General features: G+C 33.4%; 1 protein-coding gene across 1 annotated transcript in view; it reads right to left on the bottom strand.

Moving 5' to 3' along the window:
• Positions 1-12,626: 12,626 nt before the first annotated feature.
• Positions 12,627-21,662, bottom strand: part of LOC131031032 (uncharacterized) — a 34,102-nt gene continuing 25,066 nt past the window's right edge. Inside the window, exon 2 of the mRNA XM_057962039.2 lies at positions 12,627-12,904. Coding sequence (XP_057818022.1) covers positions 12,854-12,904 — 51 coding nt within the window. The 3' untranslated portion in view covers positions 12,627-12,853. The remainder of the gene's footprint in view (positions 12,905-21,662) is intronic.

Below are 21,662 nucleotides of genomic sequence, written 5' to 3'. Positions count from 1 at the left end.
AAATATATTGATATTATACTAGTTAAATAGACATAATTGCTATTTGTTAAATGCGTCACTATAAAAGAACTTTAAATAATTTATGTAGCCTAAGATGTTTATATCATCCTCATAGCTAAGTGATTCTTATTCAATGTTTTGCAACTTGGTCTTATAACAAAGCTTGTGATAACTTCAACAAGGTTACTCCAAATAATTAAAGGACTTTGAGAATAACAGCCTCCAAAGTTATTATACAAATCCAAATCTAAAAATATTCAAAAAAAATTGTACTTGAAGTGACTAAAATTATTAGTATAATCTTCAATTCAATGTAAAAAGATGCATTTGAAGTAGTGCAAGTATCTTTTGAAGTTTCATATTTCAAGAATGATCTACATTTAATTATTCATTTTGCAAAATAGCATTTCAAAGTATATATAAATCATCAAAGGAAACATTTTTTTAAATCAAAAGTATCTCAATCAAACCCCACTTAAAAAAAAGTGAACAATCATTTGAGTGCTAAATTCAACATTAATCATTGTACACGACTTTGTGCACCTACCCCACTTAAAATCCACTTTTAAATTTTTTGTGATTACTTAAAAGAATAACCCTCATTGAAGAGCGCCAAATTTTACTTGAGATCTAATTATAGCTTTTTGAAAGTAAATGCAATTTTATAGATAATATTTTTAGATTTTTTTAAAGTGTTTTTATGATCTAGGCGATAAATATGATTCGTATATATTATTCAATTTAATTATAACTTTTGAAAGAAAATATTTCTTAGATATTCTTTTTAATACTGATGAATTTTATAGGTAGTAGAAATGGTTATTCTTAAATATCATTTTATTTAATCATAACTTTCAAAAGTAGATATAATTTTATGAAATATTATTTCCAATATTCTTATGAATTTTTAAGGGATGGAAATGGTTATTCTTAAGTATCATTGAGTTTAATTATAATCTTTGAAAGTAAATACAACTTTATAGATATTCTTTCACATAATTATTAAAAAAAATATTTTGTTTAGTTATAATTTTGAAATCAAATATAATTTAATAGATAATCTTTCTCATTCTCATTAAAATTATAAGTGATAAAAATGACTATTCATAATATCATTGAATTTAATAGTTAAAGATAAATTTTGGGTAATAAAAATAAGACAATTATTTACCACTTTTTAATGATGATAAAGCATCAAATTGTTATTTGCTTGTTTGACCATTAAAACCAATAATATTTAAATAAAATAAATGGAAATAAGAAACTAGATGTCTTTGAAAATAAGTTCACATCCAATAAATTTTATAGCACTAAATGAATCAAATTCATTGTTGTTTTATTTCTTTCTTTTTTTTGAAAAAGAAGCAAACAATACTGAGTGATAAGTCTTATGTTACAAACAAAAGTGTTATGTAGGTGTTAAAAAGTTAGATAAAATTTTATAAAATTATAAATACAAATAGATTGCCTATATTTTTTGTTTGAAATTTATATTTTATAAGGATATTATTGTTAGAATATGTAAACAAATATGTAGCTCAAAATTTAGTGTAATGAATATAATTATCAAAATGATAGATTAAAATAATATTCAAATCAAAATACCAAAACAAAGCTAGTCTTTAAGAGAAATGCAAGAGTTCACAATGGCTTGCTTTAATGTTCTATAACAAGGAAAGAGGGCTACAAATATATATAGTCTAATTGTTTTCAAAACTAATGAGGATGAGGATGAGGATGTGGCATGAAAAAAAAAATTAAAAACCTAATTATCCAAGATTTCATATCTATTAAAATAAAGAAGAAAGTAGAGTGTGGTGAATGTGGAACTCATTATCCTATCCTACCAAAGTAATTAAAGTAAATTACCTAAGTAAATTTAAGTAATATGTGCAATATCATACTTAACGTAAACATGTCCAAAGTAATTAAATATTACACAAAAAAAATATTTTGAAGATATTGAGATTTCGAGATTTGAAGTAATTATCCTATCCCAATTGAGATATGTGAAGGAGGACAACATAGCATTACCACCCCATAAAGTATATAACATTGAACCAAGCCTAAAATCATGCCATGTTAACTAAGTTAATGCAAATAGTATTAGTTGAAGTAGCCAAATTGTTGATGTCACAAGCACCCCCATAGAAGACAAAAAGATACTATAAAGCTCACCCACAACAAAATAGCCAATGTGCCAAAAAAGGATGCACATATAAAAATGTTAAAGATTATCTATTTGTGTCAAATGACATTTCTCCCCTTAGGAAGAAATATCTCCAATGGTGAATGTTGAAGCAACTCCCACCAAAAGAAGCAATGTGAGGTAGGAAGTCTCATTATGCATCATGTCTCAAAACTTTATTCAAGTGTCCCCATGTGAATATCAAAAGGTGTTGCAACCAAATTGAGGTTCTCATGCCTAAATGAAACAAGTGTTCTCAAACCCATGAGGAAACAAACAAACAATAGGTGTCAAAGGAGATGATGAGGCAATGTCAAAAAACATTACATCAACAAGGAAAACAAGACCCTCAAGAATGTCATCTAAATCCAAAATGTGGGACTCTACAAATAAGCTAAAAATGTTTTGTAGAAATCTATCCCAATGAGGTGCATCTAGAAAACAAATATGATCCTACTAGGAAGAAGCATTAGAAACTCTTGAAGAAGTGACTCTAAACACTATAGTAGCAACATGGAGAGGATTTGGAATGTTCTTCATTGTGTCAATCAAATAGATTTATCATCCCATGATGATATTTCCACAAAAGATTGGGTAGTAGAAGTCATACTATCATCCACAAGTGTCTAGTCATCAAAGGAAACGTCACTATCAAATGAAATCCAAAGTCTTTGGATACAACTGTAGGAGGAGGATCCAAGCAATGAAAGGACACTCAATGTACTTTGTGCTATTGAATATCATCAAAAATAGGTAAGACATATCAGTTTGTAAACCATATCATTGTTGTTAAATCATGCATTTTTTTGTTCATGTCACTTGTCTTAGAAATGAGTCCAAAAAGATAGGGCAATTGACATACTCAAAGATTGTTATTTCCAAGAAAAATAATTCTTTGAAGTTAGCCTAACAATAGAAAGATGTTATCTCGTGACGCAAGGGTGTTGCGACCTAGTGGAAGGACGTTATGTTAGATCATTTGACTATCTATGCTTCTAAGGAGATTTCAGATGGCTCGGGTGAGGAGTCCCAAGATGCGTTTACAACTGCTCCTTCTTGTGAGACTCAGCAGTCTTGTTTTGTGGATCCTTTGCAACCTACTACAACTTCACTACAACCTTTGGATTCTACCAGAATTGTCCCAGTTGTGGTACTTGTCCAACCCTTCGCAGCTCCTATGTAGCCTGTTGCTAATTCTTCTAGTCATATTCCTACGGACCCCCTTTTGAATGATCTCTCACTTGATGAGCCAAATGATTGTATTGCCTAGACAGTGGTTCGTCGTAGGCGAAAGCGGAAATCCTTCCCCTTTTCCAAACCCCTCCCAATCGAGGCTTGGGTGCTTCTACTCCTCCTTGATTCAGGTTTGTTTTTCTTTTGGTCTTGCACACTCCTCTGTTTGCTCGTCTAACCTTGTTTTGTGGGACTTGCTCCCTTAGTTTTTCTTATCACCTGTGAGCTATTGTTAAGGGTCAACACCCTAGTTTTGCAGCTATAATTATCAAAAACAATAGAAAGATGGAATTTAATATAAAAATTCATGATTAAACACCCAAAATAAAACTTTATTCAGTGTATGATTATAATAACCCCATAAAAGATTCCCTTGTAACTAAATCAATGAATCATAATGAAAAAAAAAAGTGAACAAAAAGAGCACATATACACCCCATCTTTTCACTAGTATATAGAATGAACTCCCCAAAATTACAAAGTTTGGTACTTTATAGTTAATGCATTGTACAATGTTTTTGACTAGATAACAAGTTTTTAAAGGCCCAATAATAGTTAAAATGTTGGAATCACAATCAACTTATTATAGTTAAGGGATGGCAATGATTATAGTTAAAAGTACACCAATATGTGGAGCTAAAAAGAATTTTTTTTAAATGGCACTTAAAAAAGAGCCTACTTGTGAAAGTTACAAGAGTTTGAAGTAACAAAATCATTTTTTTATAAATATTAAGTTAAATCAAAAAACTAATTTCACCACTACGTAAAGCACAAAATCCTATCTCAAATAAAAAATACATCAAAAAAGACCTCTATGGCCAACAACAAAACCTCGTGAAGTTGAGGTGCAAAAATGAAAATGTAAATGGTGAGGGGGCAATGTTGAAAACTTTGTTCTAGACCCAAAACATTATTCACTACTAAAAAGTTGGAAAGGTCACTATAAAAAACTATTCAAATCCCCAAAAATATTGTTCACAACCAAAATCACTATTAATTGTGAAAGCATTGTTCATTGTCAAACACTCTATATCACTGAAAACACTATTAACATGGTTGTACAACCTATGGACAAAAATATTGTCTTTTCTACTCTCGACACTAAAATAAGGCAAACTTTATATGAAAACAAGGGTTCTTAGATCTTATCAATGTAATGGTAAGGTTCATTTGGCTTGAAAGTATCATGTTTCTGAGTTGATTGTCCAATTTGAGCTACTATTGTGTTATATGTTCTCTAAATAGCATTTTCTAATTTTCTCAATCCTCTCACACATGTTGGAATAGCTAAAAATGCTATCAATATAACCAAAAAAGTTACAATCACCCAAATTAGAGAACACACATTTAAAAGCCTAGAATTTAAAAAACTCTCATTTAAGTTTTTTTGTTTCTCCAAATCATCTGAAGATGCAAGAGAACAAAAAATTTAGTTTTCACAAAACTTGCATGTTGATTAGTCCCCCAAAATCTCTTATATGCGAGGACTATAAAAACTATCCTATCATTAATAAGAAAGGGAAGAGAAAATACACAAGCAGATGGCCACGGTGCAGTTAGTGTTAAAAGGGTGTGCTTGACTAACCACGGACAATGACATAGATCATTTTTGCCCTCCCAACCATAGACGATATAGTATTATCGTCTCCCCCGAGCACAACTTTTTTGGATAAAGCAGATTAACTATATATTTGATCTACCTATGTGTCGACTTGCTTGTCTTCTACACTCTGCTATGTCTATTTGATCTTCTTATTGTGTGTTCTCTCAATATGCTAAGGAGAAGTCTATCTTCCTTTATACCGATGCAAGGTGACTCTCCATGAAGAGTCGGCGCCTTTCAGGCAACGTATCCTTTCATTAAGGGTGGTGGACTTTCCCAAAAGTCGGCCCTCTTAATAAATAAATATATTATATTTATTTTGCATATAGTTAAGAGATCGCACAACTTAGGTGATTATCAAGCATCATAAAATATTGTTTACATTTAATAAGTTGATTCACATGAATGTCTAAGGCTTATAGGCCAATTAGACATTTATGTCAGCTATGTCGGTCTAAAGGAATCCGACCATAGCTACCTACCATTAACACTCCCTCTTAGCTAGGGAGGAATCCTTCTCGATGTCTAAGTCATGTAGTGATATCCACCATGGCTACTCCCAGAGGGTGGGTCCATCATGGCTACTCCCAGAGGGTGAATAAACACAAGTGCTAAGTCATGGAGTCTCTCAACGTGACATCCACCATGGCTATTCCTAGAGGGTGGATCCACCATAGCTACTCCTAGAGGGTGGAACAAGGGCTTTCACCTCAAACTTCTCTCTCACAGAGAAAAATGCATTAACAAGGGCTTGCACCTCAAACTTCTCTCTCATAGAGAAGAATGCATTAACAAAGGCTTGCACCTCAAACTTCTCCCACGCAGAGAAGAATGCATTATAGTACATCTCATGAAATCACTGATGTTGAGACTCCCTCTCAACAAGTGCTTCATTCTCCACAACTCCAAGCTTGTCTCGAAAATGCACAAACTTCACTTTGGCAAGAGGCTTGGTGAGAATAGCGGTCGTTTGATCATCAGTGTTAATGTACGTCAACTGAAAGGCTTTCCTCAACACGGTCCAATCAACTACCTGCACTTGGTATGATCTACCAGATCTTCATGATGATGTGGCTCCCTCTGAAGCTCCAAGTTCTTGCATCAACCTCCTGACCTCCTTGTCCAAGGTTGCCTGCAATGATGTTTAAGAGGAATGGTTTCCAATGCAGACCTCTGGCACTACTGACTTGCAAGAGTTCAAGACTGTCCTTCTCAACCTCATCTTAGATCATCCTATTCTGAATAGGTTTGTGGTGCTACCAAAGTCAAATCCAGATTGACTTGTCTTGTGCAATTATGTTCTCTATATCTGAAGAGGTCTTCCAAGGGGTTTTGCACTTGGCCTTGCAACACTGCAACCTTCACTTCTTCTCAGAGCTCCCTCTTGATCCCTCAAGCCTGAATCTTCAAAAATTAACTCCCTCTATATGTCATTTCTAGCTCAATCACATGGCTGCAAGCATCAAGTTCTTCCCTTGAATGCAGTCTCTTATGCTTCTTGGTTCGTCCTAAAAGCATTTTAGAGAATTTAATAATAGCATACATGATTCACTATCCCAATGTTACAACAAGAATTACATAAAAATTCATGGTCATTATCCAAAGTACAAACATAAAAAAGATACTTATCTCTTTATTACAAATATCCAATCAGTGATGCCTTTCAGATTTTGATCTTCACAGCCATCACAGCTTCATTACGGCTTCTCCTATAGATTCACAGCTAGAATGATGTCTTGGTAAAGCAATGTTGACCCAGTTGCATTCTACCAAGTATCGAGCTCCTTTATATTTAGCTGGTTGCAATTGTGTTATTTGAAGTAGTGCGAACTTTCTCAGCACGCATCCGAATGTGTCGTGGAGAGTTGCACCTGGAATTGTCAATGAAGACTCACAAAGTCGAAATGATGATAAGTTGTGATTTCAATACTCAACAAAGCACGAATTCTCTAGCAAGGAATTGATCACCAAGATGAATTCGATCCACTCAATACTGAAATAATTCTTTAATGAATCAAACTTCCCAATGTCTGAAAATACTCCTCAAAAACTTCACAAAACCGAACTTCCAAAAATCTAGATATTGTACTAGTTGAGTGGACAACAATTGAAGATAACGGCGCCCAAAGGTGGTGCCCTCCCTCAAACCGCATGGAGAATAAGCGCCAACAAAAAATCTCTTTATATTTTCCGACACTTGCTCCATTTTGTTGGACTACATCAACAACAAAATCTTCAATAGACTCGACAAAATTATGACTCCATTCATCACAGTTGTAATGAAATGCCGCTATGTCTCTGTCATGGTGAGGGAGGCTCTAGTTCGTCGTGTTAAGGGTTGTAATACCACATCGACTGTCATCAGCCCTGCCAAAACCAAGCGAGGTTTGCTCAGTCAACTGATCTCACGCCTCTGATCTCAACAGAGGTCGATGAATAACGAACATGTGTTGTTCAAATATGGGTGGCCCGTGCATAGAAGAGGCACCAATGTAACACGCCTTACAAATTAACACTCATGAAGGTCCGCAATTCGATCAGGCATGAAGGCATCAATAATATTGCCACAAAATAGAAAAACGGCACCACGAGCAGCGAAGGACTAAAAGAGGTTTAGAGCCCCTGATCAATAAGGAACAAAGGTACCCACAAGACAACACTATGTTATACTAATGAGATGCCACCGCTACATTTGAATGAGCTTGATTTGTCAATATCATATCGGCAATGAGGATGGATGGCCTGAGTAATACGCCAGCGTTTAAACTCAATGTAGGTGAATGTAACTCGCAAAGCAAGGAAGTGCAGTCAAAGACCGATCACAATTATCCTTAATATGCCACAACAATGTGCACTGTCCAACGCAGATACACATTGCGTGCATATACCTCATGCTAATACACAATGCGACTCTTCTATTCTTCAATTGTCGGATGCTTGAATCTCTGACATGTCTTCAATCAAGAAGACTTCAATCTGTTATGCTTGAACTACTACTTCTAGAATACCACAGAAAGCACCTTCAAAGAAATGATGCCACACAAACTTCCTCATATAGAGGCTATCATGCTAGAAGGGATATCACTGCAACATTCATTCAAATCGTTCAATAGTTCCTTCCTCACATACCTGGAAGTATTGCCTCTTCAGTCATAATTGCTCGTCTCAGACATAGACCTGGCCAATATAAGCATTTCACATCACAATAATCCTTCAATGGTAATATGCTTCGCTTCACGATAGGATATAGAGGCTCCGCTCAATACATATACCTCACTCGGTTAGTTAGAGGAGCCGCAGAATCCTTGAAATGGTGTGCTTCAATATACACAAAAGCCAGTGAATGTCTCAAGAGAACATCGGCCGCTTAGGAGGGATTGAGTGCATTTAGATGCAAGGATCCCAATTATTTGGTAATGTCGGCGCTAGCATAAAATAATCTGGTGTCTCATGGATTGAACAATTCCCATGGTGTCACTATTGGAATGCCCGACAAATGATCATACAGTCGTTGTCGTCTGATGGTAACAAGGCACTGCAACCAAATATTCATCCAATGTGTGTTGATTACTCCTGTGCTCTTATGGACAATTAGAGACACATACATGCCATCGGATTTTGACTCGCAACCTTCCTTAGATGATTCTGCAAGAACCTGGCTCTGATACCATGTTAAAAGGGTGTGCTCGATTAACCACGGGCAATGACACGGATCATTGTTGCCCTCCCAACCATAGACAATATACTATTATCGTCTCCCCCGAGCACAACTTTCTGGATAAAGCAAATTAACTGTATATTTGATCTACCTGTGTGTCGACCTACTTGTCTTCTACGCTCTGCTATGTGTATTTGATCTCCTTATTGTGTGTTCTCTCAATATGCTAAGGAGAAGTCTATCTTCCTTTATACCCGTGCAAGGTGACTCTCCATGAAGAGTCGGCACCTTTAAGGCAACGTATCTTTTCATTAAGGGTGGTGGACTTTCCCAAAAGTCGGCCCCCTTAATAAATATATATATATATATATTATATTTATTTTCCATATAGTGAAGAGATCGCACAACTTAGGTGATTATCGGGCACCATAAAATATTGTTTACAATTAATAAGTTGATTCACATGAATGTCTAAGGCGGATAGGCCAATTAAACATTTATGTCAGCTATGTCGGTCTGAAGGAATCCGACCATAACTACCTAACATTAACAATTAGTAGATAATTAAAGATTCACTATGCACCCTCCATCTTCAATTTGAAATCATAAACTATAGCTATTCGATTTGAATAAGAGAAGATTAGTATGCATTGTATTTATCAAAAAAATTAAATGAGATAATTTGAAGCTTTAAAAAAAAAAATTGAAGAGTTATAGAGTAAATGAAGGTTTTGCAGTTGTCCTCTCCCTTAAAAAATTAGAGTGCATAATGAACCCAACAAATGTAGTAGGAAGAAATATTAACAATGTATACGAAAGAAAAGAATAGTTATATAGTAAAAATATGCAAGGGAAGGAAAAAGAACTGACATGTGAAAACTACTACTTCTGGTGAAGAGAACTATGGAATCCCCTAGAGAAAGATTGGCTACATAAAAGGGCTTTGAACTTTGGTGCACAGTATTGTACAAAGCTTGGGTATGTTATCTCAAGCAACTAAAATGAAGCTGTAAAATAGATAAACACATAAATCCTATATAATCGGTTTCAAATGTGCAAGGATGACTACAAAAGTGGTTTTAAATGTGTCAGGTTGCGTTTCAAATCGCCTCTATTGAAAGCAATGGTTTCATTTGAACTTAGAAAAACATCCCGTTATGTTGCGAATTGTTTTGTTTCTTTAATTTCTTTGATCTTTCCAACTTCTTGGAGTTTCTTAAGGCTTTGTAATCTATTATGCAATATAAAGTCGAAATGGGTTTCAAGATGAGCAAGTAGGAGATTCAGAGTAACATTTTATGCACGATTCTGAGTTCCTAGTGAATGTTGTAAGTTATTGGGTGAGGTTGTCGGATTCTTGTGAGATCGTCGAGGTCTGTGAGGCAATATAGCATGCAGTATGATTCTAAGTGATACATATTGGGTTTCTCCAAGGTTTATTGGTGTCACTATGGTATCTAATTCTCTCTAGTTTCGCATAACTTAGAAGTCAATTCAATCAATTAATTGGTTTCAACTAATCCATTATTGGAGAATGGTATTTCTCTACTAGTTTATGAATCAAGAGGCCGTAAGCAATGAAGCAGCGTGGAGGATAATGATGAAAAGGAAAATAATTAAGCGTAGACTGAATTATATACACTAACGCCTCGAGTTGTCATTGGAATGTGGTTTAGAATGATGGAGTGATTAAATCCTAGAGTGCGATGTGAAAAGTAACAATGTAGGCAGAGTATGATTCAAGTGGATAAGTGGATGTTTAATTTTTTTGAATTAAATGAGGTATAAATGCAAAATAGCTCATATACGATTCGTGTAAATATTGAAAATGAAAGTTCATGCATGGGAGTAGGGTTACGCACAAATTTAGCCTCATTGTTAGTGTCGAGGTAGATTGCTTATGGTGTTAGGATCCCTCTCAGGGCAAAAAGAAACCATTGAAGACTTGTAAATTGAATGTATGTGAATTGAAATCTAGGAAATCTATTTAAAAATGTAATTTGTAGTTTTCTATCTTTGTGGAGAGATAAACTGGGTTGCTTGTGGGGATGTGGATCATTCCTCCCCCATTTCAAAGGAGTAACTTCTCTTTCCTATCAAGGCTCTACTCCTTGTCATTCCATGTGCTCAAAAACCTTGTCACACATTCAACCCCTCTATTCAAAGTCCCAAGGCTTTTTTGTTGCACTCATCTAGTTTTTCAACATCTATATGCTGATGTATAACATTTATCAAAGATGCCAGTATTTATGGTAGACAAGTATGATCCCTTCAATAGATAAGCTTTTTAAAGGATCAGACTGCAACTAAAGGCAAGGAATTTTGTTTTTGTATATAGTGATGGGGTTATCATTGGGCATTGTGAAAGACATTGTTTGCATCATGTGAGAAGTCAGAATACACAGGATCTGCTTATGATGGTGGTGATGATGCTGTCCATCTGGTCTATCAAAAGCCTCATTTCTCTTTATGGTTAGAACAGAGAGTATTCCATTTATGGTCTTTAGCACTTCACCTTTCAATTAATCATCTTCCAGATTATTCATTCATGGTATTGCTCTGGATGTAGACACTCGAGCTGTCACCATCTAGGGTTAACTCTTTTAGGAAGTACAACCCTACACTTTTAGAGATTTCCCACGTTGATTTCTATAGGGTAAACTTGTGTTCAGTTTACTGTTTTTGTGTTATTCCAGCACTTATTCATCAAGATTCTAAAAATGTTTCTTTTCTTTAGCGAAGTACTAAAAAGACAACAATCTAAATCAGCTATAGCAAATTTCTAGTATCTTAAAATTTACAGCAGTGAATTAGGAACAGAATATCTATCCTAGCTACAAATTAGAGAAGCGTAGGGATTAAGTCACTAAAATCTCTTATTTGTATTGGCTTGTCATCAGGATTAAACTAAGTATGATAATCTACCAGGTGAGCAAATTAAAGCCTATATGGCTCCAGTTATTTGCCTGCTCATTGGTATTTTTGAGTAGTTACTTTCCATTGCTGCACAAAAACTAAGTTTTAAGTGAAGCAAATTTTATTCTTGCCTGCAAAACATGGGAGGTGGCCAGCATGGATTATTGATGTCAACCAATTGCAGATTCATATCCGATATCCAAGGAGATACTTGAGGATCAAGAAAAATGTGTGATAGTTGAATTGTTATAGGTTATTCATGGCCTGCTCAATTAATTGGGGGATTGAACATTTTATTATTCAAGAAAATGAGCAGTAGCCTGGCAAGACCACAAATCAAATGAAAAACATGGAGGTGTAGCTTAAGGGTGATTATAAATGGCTTTTTGATCTGAGTTCCACAGAATTATAAAGCTAACATTATAGGTAGGAATGAGGATTTCCAGAAGACCGCTTATGTTTTTCACTACTAGCTTCACGACAGTAATTTCATGCAACCTAAGCTGGGGTATACAAACATGGCTCAATTCTGTTATGATTCTTCCTTCACGGAACTCAAATGGGGAACCCAGAAATTTCTCCTCCAACCTATAATGATATACTTGTTATATGACAAGTGACAAAACCCTCAATCCCGACAGCGTATGTTAGAGCCAAATTGTGGTATACTAAAAGCTACTGCAGAGTAACAGGTAAGGTTATCTTCTTCACCCTATTTACAGATGCCTCCAAAAATCCAGGAAAATAAGTTGAGGTGTAGACAAAAGTAACTTCTGCAACCCATCAGATATTACTTATACTACAAATACTCCTAATAGTGATAGAAAGGAAATATTCATGGTCTTGAAGCAACCTCTTTGCAACTCATACAAACAATGAATGGTTTCGATTTTGATTTTGAATATAGCAGCAAAACTAACAACCATTTCATCTGGTATTTCAATGATCCAAACTATATTGAAATACAATTTTACAAGGAACTCAAAAATCCATTATGCAGCACATAGAATCTATTTAAACAACTTAAGTAAAGTTTTTATAATGTTTGAAAGCTTCCATTTGGGATAAAAATTATCGATGAAAACTGAACTCAACATTATGCACAACAAATTATTTTAGCATCATAATATTCATTTAAAAGTCTCCTTGAAATGCAAATAAAGAATTCCACTGTTAAGGCAACAGCAGCCTCACGTCAAGATGTTTGTTTTCATGGACTTCCAATCAATAGAACCACTTTCAAAAGTTGTGTCATCTAAAATATGAATTTACGAGGGGGCCTGCCTGCATCCTCATCTTGCATATGCTGCACCCAAAAAAGAAATAAACAATTATTTTTTGCATGGCATACTTTTATTGGCTCAAATAAATGTTTTATCGCAATATCTATAACATAGTTCATTTTAATGATATGAAATTTCCACAATCCTGGTAAAAACTCTCACAGTCGAATCCAGAAGCACTAAATTAATAGTTTGTTTTATTGAACACTCTGAAACTATTAGGCAACGACCCTAATGATAGATTCCAACAGTAGGTAAATTTACAATATTTTTAAAACAGAGATTCAGATGAGTAGGACTCGGTGCATTATCAAGTTTCACAGCAGGAAGAAGATAAATAACTTCAAAGAAAATATACAGGGAAATTATTTAATGTGCACATAAATTCCTTGAATGAATTATTTTAACATCGGAAACATGTGAAGAATACTAGTTTATTTTATGATTCAATTATTTCTGACATTATGTCCTAATGTCAATCACTGAGTGCTCGACTCCAACACATATCCCAATGAGTTTAGCCCAGTAAATGTTGTTCTTACACCTGATGATAAAAGTTATTTTATTGTTCTATGAAGAATTTTTCATCATTGAAACTTGTTTCACACTTCAATGAAATAAAACATTATTCCTCTTATTTTTCAGAAACCAAAATTTCATCAATTGACAAGACTTACAGAAGTAATGTATATAACACATCAAACAAATTGTAAACCCATATTTGTCTTTATTTTCTTGTCTGTTTTATTTGAAAATTTTAGTAGTTGGAGACGGATTGCTATCTTTAAATACATGACATCAACCATTGGCCAATAATTTTGCATGTTGAAGCAAATCAGTACCCATATTATCAAAGCAGTCCACAATGGAAAGAGAATGACTATCTTGGGGATAGAAATATAGAGTCGAGCATTTCCTGGCCCAGTCCAAACCACAAAGAACTTGTTTGTTGATACTTATAAGAGTTGAAAACTTTAACGTCATACTTGGTGAGTTGAACAGAACAGAATCTTTCATTTATGTTTTCCCTTGAAATAGCATTGAAGTCATGCAGTGCTCACAGCTGATTACTTTAAAAAAGTGCCCAACCCGTAGTTCTAATCCAATCAATCTCAACATCCAACCACACCGTTCAACTTGGAGAACAAAACAATGCAACTGGATTGGGGATTGCTGATTTAATTGTGTTTTATGTCAGACAGACCTTATATCCACCATGGCCTTGAAAGGGGTAAACCATTCATTTTCTATTTTTACTTGGCAATCCTTGAAACTCTGCACAAGCAGCTCAGTCTGGCCACCCAAAGAACAAAGGACCTGAGAATTTTTTGGCAACCCCTCTTGCTAACCCAATTTCTGAATTTGGCATTCCACCATAGCATACATTTACCCCAAGTCCTCCAAAACAATCAATCCTTTGAGATAAAGATCCATGCATTTCTGGTTGGCTGCCAATGGTGAAAGGTCTGATTACCTATGCTTCAACAAACTATTGCTCTATGCTCTCTTGACTGACCATGCAGCCTTGACGTGATCCGCAATAAATATTTTCATTTTGAACTTCTGGCTTGGAAGGACTGTTGCTCTATGCTCGAGTTCTTGACTGATGTGCAGCCTAGATGTGATCACTGATAAATGTTTGTCACTGTAATATCGAAAGAATAACAGAGTTCATGGCCACCTGTGACAAATCAAAGGGAAATTGTTGATGACTTAACTGTAGAGTATTTAGTATTTACCTTAAGTAAAATTTGGGTCATGTCTTCTAGAAACTTATGAATTGTTTTACTATTATTTGAGAATTTGCCTTTAGCATTCTTTTAAGTTTCTTGACTTGAAGTCACAATGATCACATACATACTGACTTCGTGGTTTCCAATTGCAAGAACAGGCAAACATCCAGTAAGTGAGTCTTTTGTCAATTCCTATGATTGATAGATCTGTTTTGTGCAAGCTTTGTGATGATAATCGCAATGGGTTGAGACTTGTAAGGAAAAGAAAGCTTCAGAGGATTTGCATATCTGATGTTTTGTTTGTCTTTTATTTCTGATAAACTGGCATGTGTAGCATCCCATGATTTACTCGAGTGTAATACACAGGAGGAAAAGGTAAAAGTGTTACAAAGTAGTCAGGTGATAGATTGTATGGTTTCAAAAGGACCAGGGTCCCTAAATCTGTGAAAAGGCTTTTACCCGTACTATGTAGATTGCAAAGGACCAGGTTCTCTGTAATATGAAAGCATGTTTTACCTATACCAAAAACCTTCCCCATTGAATAGCCTAGGAGCACTTAATTTATATCATGTTATCAATTAATTTCTGTTTGCGAAGTAGGACATTGGCTAGAATCAAGAATGGGTGTTATATAAGAGAGTACAAGCTGTGGACCTGCCTCTCACTTCAATGGCTCCACCTGTGAAATGTTCAGTAAGGATCAATACTGAAGAAAAATCAGTTTCCTGTCACAAGTGACCTGTAGCTTGAAAACTATATGAACTATGCTCCCCCATGGTATCTGCTGACTGTTACTGGATTGATCTTGTCTTGAAAACCATAACCAAGTTGGTTCAGACCTATTAGATTGATCACACAAACCTTAAAGTTACAAGAAGAATGGTTTCAATACATACCCATAGGAAGTGGAACAAACCATAAGCACCTAAATCCATGGAACAACCTCAGAGTATTAAAAACAACCTATGTGCAATAGAAACTGAATAATAGCAACAAGGCATGAAGATGGACTATGATCTCAGTGTCTATATAGGACATATTTTATTTTGAGTACATCTTACTTTTCATTAAGATGTGGCATTAGATATAAGAAACAAGTTAGGAGTAACAAATTGGGTTCCCTCCCATTATTTCCTTGTAGCCCAACACCCAATGCTAGTGCATACTGCATGAAGGGAACCTGGAACCACAGAAAATTAGGAGAGTTGTGCCTGCATGGACCAAACCACTGTCATCATTTTGTAAAAACATAAAACCTAAGACCCTGACCTAGACCTAGACCTTAAACAGCAAATGCAACTAAATTAACACTCACAGAAGCAAATCATACAGAAAAAGTATCATTGGGTTCTTTACACTTTATAAAAAGACAGAAGTTGCACACGTTACAAGAAAACACAGGTCCTGTCCTGATATACAGTCAGAATTCTATGCCAATCACTTGATGCAGAGAAGACAGCTTTTACGTAACCATCAGTTTGCTAGGTTGTAAATATAATCTGTTACGGATTTGAGAAAAGATGGGAATAAAATTTTCAGTTTTGGCTTGAAATTTGAACACTGCATCACTGTAAAATGCATACAGTATAACTTAGTGAACAAGATGTGTATTTTTGACAGATCCAATCAAACTGATTGCTTCAATTTCAGGATTGCTGAAGTTTAAATTAGCATGCCATTTACTGAAGATGAGAATAGGTTACAGAATGATTTGGTATACATTGGTTACATAAAATACATCATACTTTGATTCTGTTAATGCATTGGATGTAAGAGCCAAATTTCGAAATAGGGGGGCCTCTCACTTTCCCATTATTTCCTGAGGCCCAATACACATTATTAGTACATACTGCATGAAGCAGATCTTAAGGCAGACAGAAACTTCAGAGAGTTGTACCTTCATGGACCAATGTCCAAACCTTTGGTATCTTCTTGTGAATATATACTAGCTATGCTTTGGGTAATATATTAGAGGGCAGAAATAAGTTGGAAGAGATGAACATTGCCTTTGTTAGGGGTAATTATTAAGAATGTAATTGAATAATTCTTGAAATGTCGAAAAAAAAAATGAATGGATGCAACTTATAATTTAAACTGGTATGCTATGGAAAATGTTCTTGTAATACAAAATGTTTTTATGATGTATGAAGATGATTAACTTAGGATATTGGCTACATTGAGTAGATTTATTCTATATATTCAATAATATGATCATCAACAATGATAGTTAATTAGCCAAACCTAAAAAATAACAACTCTTGGCATATATATTGTAGTTCAAAATCAAAAAAAAATATCTAATTTGTAGGAGGTTAGTTGAAGTTGTTGTATAATATATAACTCAAAAAGGTTTGGATTGAATATTTTGGATCAAACACATTGTCAATTCGATAATATTCATTATATTTAAATTCACGCATGAAATCATAATATGCCTCTAGTGCTTCACATGTTGCTCTTAATAATTGTTCTTTGTAATTGTTCTCGTCTTTCTAATCAAGGGAACATCAATTGTAACAAGCTTTTGTGGGAATGACAATTTGGTTTCTCCATACTTTCAATAACAATATATGAGTATAAAGTTTTGAATTTGTATATACCTTTCAAAATTATATTAATTTTGTAGCCTTTATGATTCTAAGTATGGTTGAAAGTTATATTATTATATATATTAATAAATCTTCTCTTTCAGAATGCCTTGTAAACAAAATTAGGTTAGAGAAATGGATACTTAACCCTGATTTTACAACAAACGTAGAGCAAATAAAATGAACAAGATGAAATTACTTGTTTCCTAACAACCTCTCAAACAAATCCGTAAAAATCCCTTACAGAATTATATAATATCACAATTTTAAAAATATTAATCAACAATTTAGTAATGCTTTTAAATAATACTATTACCATTATTTTAAATAAAGTACACGTGTGTATACATGTATACATATATATACATATATAGTGAGAATTTGTCTATAATAACCAAGCTCTAGAAAAATGCAAAATAATAAATATATTAGAAAAAGGTGAACCGTCCAAAACCCAATTTGTCAAAATCATGTGTAACTAGTTTCTAATTGCAAAAATCTAAGATCTCAAAATTATGAATTGTTTTATAATTTATACTAGTTTTATAATTAACAATGAATAATAAATAATTAGAATTTTTATTTAAATTTAATTTTTAATTGATAATTTATTATTATTTATAATTACAATTCTAATTTTTAATAATTATTGATTTATAAAAACATTTTACAAAATTAATATTAATTTACTGTTTTTAAAATTAAATGTTACTATTATTAATGAGTTTATTTTTTTGAATTATAATTTTTTTGAATTATAATTGAAAAAAAAAACTTATTTTCTACAATAAATATTAATTATAAATAAATTTATTTTTAAAATTTAAAATTAAAAAAAGTTAAATTTTTAATATTATTAATAAATTTATTTTCAAAGATATAAATTAAAAAATAATTAATTTTTATTATATTAACTATTATTGTTAATAATTATCAAAATTATAAAACTTTAATATTAAAAATAATATTAAAATTTTAAAAAATTTAAAATTAAAAATAACACTCTCATTCACGGACTTTGACAAATAAGTATCGTAGTATTTCTTAAATACATGAAAAGTTTTTCAACAATGTTTTAATTGTTCGTATACGCATTCATTGGAGAGCAGAATGCATTGGGTGTTGCATTTACTCTGTGTCTCTGCGTTCTCTACCATGCCGTTGAATACACGTTGAAACTAAAATCTTCATTCTCACCAGAAAAGAACGAAACCGTGCTAGTGTCTTCCAACGACACATTTTCTACAAGCTTTTATGCCACTGGAGATAACACCCAAACCCTGCAGAATCGTGTGGATGGCCAATAGAGATCAGTCGGTCAATGGAAAAACGTCGTAAAAGATTTCAGGTTGCAGTCGGTACGGCCAGGGGGCTGGTAAGATATGGGCAGACTTTTAAATGAAAATATTAAATGCGAGACCAAGACGTTTCTAATTGCACGGAAAGTTTTTCATCGACTTTTTTTCAGGCATTATTTTAAATAAAGTACATATGTGTGTATACATGCGTACATATATATATTGTGAGAATTTACCTATAATAACCAAGCTCTAGAAAAATGCAAAATAATAAGTATATTAGAAAAAACAGTTAAGCCCTATAAGCATGGCTAAAGCAATGTTACTAATGATTAATTTTTTTAAATTACAAGCTTTAAGCTTATTCATAGTTTTGTAAATAATTTTAAGATCTACCATTTTCCAATCCTAAATATTCATAATTTCAGCCAACTACCCATGCAACTTTCAAACTTAAAAAAAGCACCTAAGGTTTGAAACCTTAAATATATTCTAGAAGAGATAACGTGCAATAGAGTTTTCAAATGGGCCTCAAGTTCAAAGTTTACATTATATCTATATAATTCTATAAACAATTTTAATCTCTTGACAACTAACTTAACACAAAAAACAAAATTTATTAGATGTTAAGTCTTATTATTTATTTACTTTACTAACTATGCAGTAAATTAATTTATACCTCTTATCCACCAAACTAAATCAATTACAAGAAAACTTTTAAATAAAAAATCCACTTAATTTTTTTAAATAAAAATTTAAATTTTTTCCTCTGTTATTTATAGTCAGTTGTAAACTCTATAATAATCACCCAATTGCTTATTATTTTGTAAAGTGATTATTTGTAATAGACTTCAGTTTGAAAAAATGATTTAAAGAAATCTATTCAAAATAAATAAATAAACTCGGCATTTGATTTCAGTATTTCTCATGTTCCATATAAAAATTTATTAACAGTGGTATCAAAGCCACATTTACCATTGCAAGTGTTTATAAGTGTAATTGAGAAGTAACTGGACAAGCTTAGATCTTAATACTTTGAGTAAAAATATCAATTTTGTTTGGTTTTCTATAATGCCAGCTAACAATGGTACAATATAAATTCCCAATCTAAAGATGACAATTTTGATTTAATGGGATCAATTGAAAAGACAATTTTTATGGATAGAAGTATGAGATATTATAGCAAGTGGGTATGTTGATACTCAAGATTGGAATGCACTGAATGCAAAAACTTAGTGAGAGATGAAAGAGGAGGAGAAAAAGGATGATCAAGTGTTTCTCCATATTCAGAGTGCAATAGATCCAAGTATTTATCCACAAATTGTGAAATGCAAGACACCAAAGGAAACATAGATAGATTTTAAAAGTTCATATTGAAATACAAATCAAGTAAAGGTTGTGAAGCTTCAATTCTTATAAATGAACTTTGAGAATTTAAGAATGAAAAATTAAAAAGTTGAAGATTATTGTGTAGGTGACAAACATAGTGAATAAGATGAAAACATATGGATAGGCAATTAAAGATGATGTGGTAGCGAAGAAGATCTTGAGATCTCCTATACCCAAGAGGATGCAAAGTGTTATTGCTTTTAAAGAATGCAAAGATTTACATACTTTAAAGATCAAAGAGCTAATTGAATCATTATTTGCACATGAAAATAGGGTAAAATGTATGACCATTCTAGATCAAGTGCTTATGTCAAAGGTGAAGATCAATAATAATCAAGGAGCAAGTACTAGTTTTCCTAAATGCAACAGGGAGGAGGACTCATACCAAGGGTTTGATTCTAACTCCAAAAGAAAAAGGACATAGTAGAAGCTATAATTCTCAAAAGGTGAAGGGAGATTTAATACAGAAAGGCAACTACTACAGTATTACTATAGCAAGAAATTTGGTCATATAGATAGAGACTATAGATTCAAAGATTCAAATGAAGGAAGAAAACAAACTATGCACAAGAAAAGACAGAGAATGTAAATCAAGATCCAAAGAAAGGAAAGGATGAAATCAATCACATTACTCCAAGCAGTGAGGTACGGTTTCTAAATTCAAGTTGTTCTAATCATATGATACGTTGTAGAGAATTATTCTCAAAGATTAATGAAAATTTAGAAGTCAAATAAGATTGGGTTATAATTGTTACAATAATAATTCTTTATAATGTTAATGGTCAATATTGTAATTAGGTGTCTAAAGTAGTCAGTAGTTAGAGGTAGTTAGACATCATTAATAGCTACATTGTTTTGTCATTTATATATATTGTAATTTTTCCTCAGTTAATGAATGAAATATTTTTACCTGTGAATCTCTCTAATTCACATGGTATCACAGCTAGGGTAAAGGAATTTTTCGAAAATTATGTTGTGTATACTATTTTTGAAATTTCTCCCAAACCCGTCTAGGGTTTTCTGTGCCTAGCTCCCATGCAAGGGTTTTCGTGACCGTTCTAAACCTACAACCCGCGAACTTCCTTTTTCCATCGCGTTTTTGTTTTTTCCCAAAAACCCTTGTCGCGTTTTCCATCTCTGCTAATGCGATTTAAAATCGCGGGTCTGTTCCAAGGCATTTTCACCCTACCCACCTTTGTTTTTCAGCACAAATTTTTTTTTCAGTGTTTTTTTTTCGAAATCACAATTTTTTTCACCAACTGTTTTTTCTGGGTTTCGGCTCATAAAAAATTAAAAAACCTGCACGCAACGGCCGTTTCTTCATTTTGGCGATTTTTTTTTTGTGTTTTTGGACGGATTTGTTTGGCGTTTTCATTCCGACAGCGACTAAGTTTTTTTCCTACACAGTTTTCACAAAGTATTTTGGCGGGATCTCTGTGTTTTTCGGCCTAGGGTTTTCAAAAAACCCTCAATCATTTTTCAGCGCCTACCATTAATATTTTCGGATCGGCAAATTTCTGCAATCTGCACGTTTTTTTAATGGCCTAGGGTTTCTACAACTTCTCCTAGGGTTTTGACCCTTCGTTTCAAGGCGAAATTTTTTTCGATTGCAGATTCTTGGTGAGTTTTTCGAAACCCCAAATGGGTCGTTGTTAGATTTTTTTGGGTCTTCCGAAAAAAATTTGCCTGGAAAACCGTGCTAGGGTTTCAAAATCTGACTTGCAAAACTTGTTTCCATCTGTTGTTTTTTGTTCCTTGGAATTTGTGCCTTCA

The sequence above is a fragment of the Cryptomeria japonica genome, chromosome 3, assembly GCF_030272615.1.
Source record: "Cryptomeria japonica chromosome 3, Sugi_1.0, whole genome shotgun sequence".
Lineage (NCBI taxonomy): Eukaryota > Viridiplantae > Streptophyta > Pinopsida > Cupressales > Cupressaceae > Cryptomeria > Cryptomeria japonica.
Note: the sequence above shows the minus strand (reverse complement) of the source record. Positions and strands in the feature narration are given on the sequence as shown.